This window comes from Atta colombica, unplaced genomic scaffold, assembly GCF_001594045.1.
Source record: "Atta colombica isolate Treedump-2 unplaced genomic scaffold, Acol1.0 scaffold153, whole genome shotgun sequence".
NCBI lineage: Eukaryota > Metazoa > Arthropoda > Insecta > Hymenoptera > Formicidae > Atta > Atta colombica.
In genome coordinates, this window is record NW_017259243.1 from 1,178,618 (window position 1) to 1,185,543 (window position 6,926).

Below are 6,926 nucleotides of genomic sequence, written 5' to 3' on the forward strand. Positions count from 1 at the left end.
AATATTATTAAATATTATTATAAGAAATAACGAAATAAATAAAGACAAAGTAAATCTATTAATTAAAATGAGAAATGATAGAGAAGCAGCTGATTAGAGAAGAGTGCGCGAGAGAGAGAGAGAGGAGAAAAACTGAATATAAGGAAGTAATGAATTAAAATATTTTTTTGTAAGAAAAAAACAATCTTGAAATTTTGTGTGATGTCGAGGACAAGAAAGCAAAGACTGAAAGCGAATTGAGATAATTTTTATTTTACAGCCCAAAGAAATCCAAAGGATGCGACAGCGAGGACGATCACGAGGAGGAATTCTATTATCAGGAAGTCGCTGTGGATCACATGAGTTCACCTCCCACGATGTCTCACCGGGACATGGCAAGACCTCCGCATGAGGATCCAGAGTACCAAAAGCAGCTTCGTCTTGAGGCGACTCCTGTCGCGAGTAATTTTATCGAGAACGGAATGGTCGGTGTCAGGGAACCGAGCAACACGTTTACGATCTCGCAATCGCCGGTAGGTAATCGCGCGTTCAGACCGTAAACCGGTACTATGAGAAATACAGACTAAATTTATTTTTCTTTTATTTCAGGGTACACCCAATAAACACATCAAATTGTCACCGCGGCCATTGCAGGCGTGTCATCAACAGAACATGACAACGTCCACGGGCAAGCCGTCCTCTCCGCGGCGAACTCGCAGCGATGTTAAGAAATGTCGCAAGATCTACGGTATGGATTCACGTGACCTCTGGTGCACTCAATGTAGGTGGAAGAAGGCCTGCACCCGTTTCTGCAGCGAATAGGCCAAGCGTCCGCCCCGTTCGTACGTCCGTGGGCGGAAACCCTTGTCAAGTCGACCCCAGAGTTTGCCAATGCTACATTGAACATTAACACCAACTGCCAAATGCCAATCATCGTCGAAGATACGGCGCCGAGAAAATAGCTCTCGCATTCGGAGCACGAGACGCAAAACCGCCAATTATATCGCCGGTTGTAGCGAAAAGTGTTATCCTATGAGTTATTCCAACATATACCGGGACTTCTCATAAAAAAGCAAAAATCCAAAGCTCGTAAAAGCAGCATCTCTTCCTCTGCTCTCTGTTTTCCGTCGTCGAGACGGCATGCACGAGTTTTGAAGAGAAACATCTTTCTGTAATTACGGTTGGCAGGTAGCTCTATAGGGTTGATAATCAGATAAAAAGGGTGCATGATATAACACTTTTCTAGTGCTCATAGAGGAAGTTACCAACGTAAGATTTATCTGAACGATTTCCGCCCGTTCGTGTTTTGCATTTGGCAAACTCCGATCGGGTCCCTTAGTCGTAACGAGGGACTTTTCGATTAAAATAGATAGCGAATAATTGGCGTGCGGAGCGAGGCGACCTCAAATTGTTGCATTCTCTCGCTCCCAACTCGCCTAACAAAGAGAACCTTTTGGTTCGGTACGAATAAGATACGCACTCGCACTTAGAGCGAGCATGCATGTCCTTCGAAGTGCTGATTCCCGAACCGTCTCTTAGGTCATTGCAATAGATCTTCCTTCTTCCGCTAAGAGCGCAAACGTTAATGCGCTCTCGGTAATGATGGAACTAAAGGCGTTAGATCAATCCTTAGGGACGCCGTCCGGCCGATCCCTGGGGAACGAACGATCGAATCTGACGGACGAAGGGAAGACCGGCGGAATGTTCGGTCTGACCGATGTTCAATGCTAAACGAACGCAGACAAGCAAGATTGGTAAGTCTCGCGTGGAACAGAGCTGCTAATTGTGATATTGTATCTAAATTTATTGGATCTGCCGTGAATCGAGCAGGAAAGTGCAAAGGTGTGTAAAGAAATGAGAGAAGGAAAGATAAAAAAAAGAAGAAACAAAATTTTATACACCAATTATACTGCCAGATAAATAATTCAAAAAATTGTTGTTCAAGCCTCTCTCTCGCGCGTTAAAGAGGCACTATATGTTGCACGGCATGCGTCGCCGTATACCGGACTTAGCCTTGTTAGCCTTCTGACGACCTAAGACCGTGTTCGCCAACAAAGGAGCTGCACGCGCGTATTGGGGTAGGGCTACGCAGTTGAATCGATCGATCTAATATTTAAAGATTTCGCTCCAGATCACATACATGCACTCATTAAACACACAGGTACACTTATATACATACATGTACCGCGTGTTGCATCAACGTATTAGTCAGACGTCGATTATTTTATAAGTGTAATGCCTATTAGAGAAGGCATTACATTCATAAAATGTAATCAATTAATTAATCGATTAATTTTATAAATGTAATATTTACTAAAAACATTTATAAAATAATCTGACATACTGGCCGATATATGTTGATGCAACAGGCGGTACATCGCGAGCGCGAAGAATAGTGACATCACATTTGTATAGTCTAATCTATGTCATTTCTTATACTCCTTTCTCGCTTCAGGTCATTCGCGGAACGATTTATCCACTCGAATCGATTATTTCGAAATACAACGTTTGATCTCGATAATTTTTCTAATGTAGCGATAACGAATGGACACTTGCAAATTTTATATGTTGACAAATTTGATGAAACAAACTTTGCAAGTAAGCGCTATGTCCTAAGAGAATTCAACATTAATGACTCCTGATTTCTCATCGTAGTCGACTGAGTTACATTAGAAATCAAATTCGGATTTTATTTGAAAATATATGCGTGTTCTCTATAAAAATGAACTTTTTTATAAAGATAAATCGTATTTGTAAAATAAATTTATAAATATAATTATATACTTATTTTTTGTACATACGTATTTATATATATTTATATTTATTAAGGTATATGTTATTTACAAATTTATTTTAACTATTCTTAATTAATCAAAATATTTTAAATCCACAGACTGAAAGAAAAATATTGCCTATTGAGATATTGGTCTGTGAGAAAAATTAAAACAAAAAATACTTTGAATAGCACAAGAAAAAAAATTGCATAATTTTTGTTTTTAATGTAATTCAATACGACTGTCATTTGAAGGATCAATTAAGATTTTAATGCAATAAATGACAAAATATTTCATATTTCACGGAAGAAAATCAGCGAAATGTTGCAATGTATACTATACTAAAAGCAGCAGTCGCTAATAAAAGTTTCTTCCAATTTCCCGATCGTTGTTCGTACGTTAGTATAATTATCTTGTATATTTAATATAATTATATTCTTGTATATTGTGTCTTGTATATTACGTGTTATTATCTTGTATAGCCCCTCGTTTTTTTTATAATTATTGAACTTAATGTATTAAGAATTAGTATATTACTGTTGTTTATTAATAACGGCATCACGACACGGGGTTTAGATTTTATTAGCATAATAAGTGTCAATTCTGTTGACGAATTGCGTTAATTTAAATTCAATGATTCGAGAGTATAACTCAGAAAGAGATCAATAATTCTCGCAAAAAGGTAATGGATTACCTTTGTGTTCAAAACCGTAAGCATCGCGTTGTCAGTATTTCTCTTTTTAATCAATGTCATCGTATCCGTATTTTCCAAAGGAAACTCGCAGTTTTTTTTTAATTACCAAATGGTAATGATTGCTATTTAATACAATGTTGTCGTCGCACAGAAAAGATTTGTTTCTTCCCAAGCAAATTTGACGAACAACTCGTATGGTACAAGATACTACCTCTGATTGTATCTGTTCATCGAAATGCTTATCGCATTTTATAAATTTATGAAACACAACAGCACTCAAATAATAATTATAATAATATTCATGCGAAAGTTAAGGTGCTGTTAAAACTTTGATCATAGTCAATTTTTTATATCGTATTCACAATCATATAGAGAATTGTTATAAAATATATTTGCAAAATAGAACAACATACAATTACAGATAGCATAGAAAATAATTGCCGTCCATATAGGTTCCTTACTACTGTCAAAATTATTGTATGTATAGACAGAATTTACCGAGGACAATACGGAAACTGCTAAGGAGTGATACTATCACTTAATACTTAATTATTAATATGACTTCTCTACCGTCATTTTATTCTATGCAATCTGTATATATGACGTTAAAGTGCGGCGGTAACATTGAAATTTTTAATACCGAAAAGAAATTATTTCTAAAATTCTACAAGGCTCTCATCCATAGAGTAGTAGTATTTCTAAAAATATCATTTTTAAAAAACTTTTTATACGTTCAGTATACAATATTCTTCTTAGAATATTTATTGAGATGTCTAATCTTTTAAATTTCGGCATTTTTGCGTTTATTTGTTCATTCGTATTTTCGAACACGTGCAGTTGGCGACAAGTATGGCTTCTGACATTTTATATGGTGTCTCACATTTTCGAATTGAATACATCATGAATATATTATATGATTGGAGTGCGTTTAGTAGACTGTCTGATGTCCTGAATTTTTAAAAGATAAATAACGCTAGACATTAAATTAAAAGGACAAAAAAAATAATTTCGAATTTTTAGTCATGATGATGTATGAATATTTAAATACGATTCGTTTGATGTGAAGACATACGTGACGCTAAGTGTACTATATCGGGCGAACTTTAAGTAAAAGTTGAAACGGGAATCAAAACCGTTGATTGAAACGACAAATAACACATTGGATCGTGTTATATTTCTCGGTAGTAATAATCCAGCCGCTTAGCCGATCGTTTAAGCTTCCGACTCCGTTAACACGGTGCGATGCGAATTCGCTACGCGATATCGTGTCCCAAACATGACACACAAAACACAGTAACACGCAGCAATAAATTTTTGATGGTCTCTCAGAAATTCGTACGATTTATTGTTGATCCCACTCTGCACGATGACAGAAAATGATAGATCGCGTGCTAAGATCGAGTGTCACTCGACAGGAGTATCGCGTTGAAGAGAATTTTGGCGGACACACCTATCCGCAGAATGGCACTTCGCGAATGTAAACAAGTACAAGTTTATTAACTGTGCCATTACGTATGCCAAATATTCTCTAATTGTGCCCTCACCCTCGCGTAAAGAATAAGCGAGAAAGGAAGAGCCCCTCCGCAAGCGAAGGGGAGGGAAGGCAACCCTTATAGAAAAATACTAGTACTGGCCAAAATCATTTATTTTGAATATTAATAATACTGTTTAAAAACTACAATACTTTTAATACTCATTCAATAAGTGATTAACTGGCCAGTGCTTAAATTTCTACAAGGCAACTCAATGCGAAGCAAGGGAGGGTGACGAAAAACGGGCAAGTTTCAAACATTCGTAACGAAAGCTTTACAGACTTAAAGATACCTCAGGTTTATTTCATACGAACGTACAGCATACACACCTCGTCGTTCCGTTCGAAGCGACCGGCCGGTCGAGATTATGTCCTCTTTTTTTGCATCGTCCGAATGATGAACGATTCACCGTCCATCTGTCGCTTCGGCCTGGACGACTGACTGATGAACACCGAACGTTACAAAGTAATATGTATCTCTCTCGCGATATGTTAATGTCAATATTTACTTAGTCAAAGCTCCCGTCGCAACGAGTCGTCGCGACGGTTCGGGACATCGTGTAATATACATTAGCTAATACACTGCGGGGTTTAATCGGCGGTCCGGAGACTTTCGAGGTCGCATCCGCCGCGTAGCCTAAACCAGATGACTCCCCGCTGGTCTCTTCTTCTTCTTCTTCTTCTTCTTTACTTATTGGCTCTCGCCTCCAAAGAAAATGATAGGAGGACGATACGGTCAGATCACAACTCCCCGCTGGTGACGAGCCCATTGTTATCCGACGCGTTTAATCGTAGCGCTCGGACATTGATCGTTTCACTCGAGACGAGTGGTGCTTTTTAACAAGCGACACAATCATCATATTAGCTTTGTTTTTATTAACATTGGCAGATAATAAGAATGTAATTCAGGCCTGGTTGTTTCACTTTTTGATAAATTTTACCTGTTAGGTAAGTAGCAAGATTATCGAATCATAGACGCGGATTACCGGATATAGATTTATCTTACAGATAAAATTTACCAAAAAATGAAACAACCGGCCTGTGTTACTGTGGGTACTTTCTCTTTGATGACACAATTAGTCGACTCAAGTGTCATTCTATCTTTGTTAGAGAAAGATAGAATGATACTTACGTCGACTTGTGTCATCAAATGGAAAATGGCATCCATTGTATCATCTGTGTCTCTTGCTGGAAAGCACTTGAGGATTTGTCATCGGTCGATCGACAAGCGGAGACACATTCGCGTTCGCGCTCGAGGGCTAACCGAGCGTACAAGTTCGAATTCAGAAAACGCGTCTCTCTCTCTCATTCTCTTTCTCTCTCTCTCTCTCTCTCTCTCTCTCTCTCTCTTTCTCTCAAAGCCAGCTGCTGCATACGTACGCGGTAATCGTAAATTCCCCGATTCAGATCGGAATCGGGCTTTCGATCGATTCGACGGGCGGGCCAATCGTTATGCGAGCGATCGTGTGATAGTTGGGAAAAGGGACGAAAGGGGTTGTCCCATTATTCGGGGGGGGGGGGAGGAGGAGAGTGATCCTGTTAGAGTACACAACGATCGCTTCGCATTGATGAGGGAAAGGGGGAGGGTTGATTTATCGATACGGAGCTCTGTCCAGCACGTTCGCCGAGATACCGAAAGAAAGATTGTGTTAGAAAGCTAATGGCCGGGATTATCATACCAAAACGGATCTCATATCGATTTAATGAAGTGTAATTTTTTTTTTCACACGGTATATACGGCCGAGCCCCACATTGCTGAATAGCAGCGTTGCCGTATTCCAGATTGTATCGTGAAGAAAATTGTTAGTGACGCGAACGATAGAATCTGCTGTACGCAACTCGGGATGGCATTCATAAAGAAGAATAGTTTTTCGAGAGATCGTATTGTAGCTCAATCGAGCTTAAACTATTTGCGCTCGGCCGTACAGCGCGAAGACATATTATTATT

General features: G+C 38.8%; 1 protein-coding gene across 1 annotated transcript in view; it reads left to right on the forward strand.

Moving 5' to 3' along the window:
• The window catches only part of LOC108685530 (zinc finger protein 704), a 93,805-nt gene extending 91,667 nt beyond the window's left edge, over positions 1-2,138 (forward strand). The window contains exons 7-8 of the mRNA XM_018190369.1: positions 260-512; positions 589-2,138. Of these exons, the coding sequence (XP_018045858.1) occupies positions 260-512; positions 589-801 (466 nt within the window). The 3' untranslated portion in view covers positions 802-2,138. The remainder of the gene's footprint in view (positions 1-259; positions 513-588) is intronic.
• Positions 2,139-6,926: the final 4,788 nt, after the last annotated feature.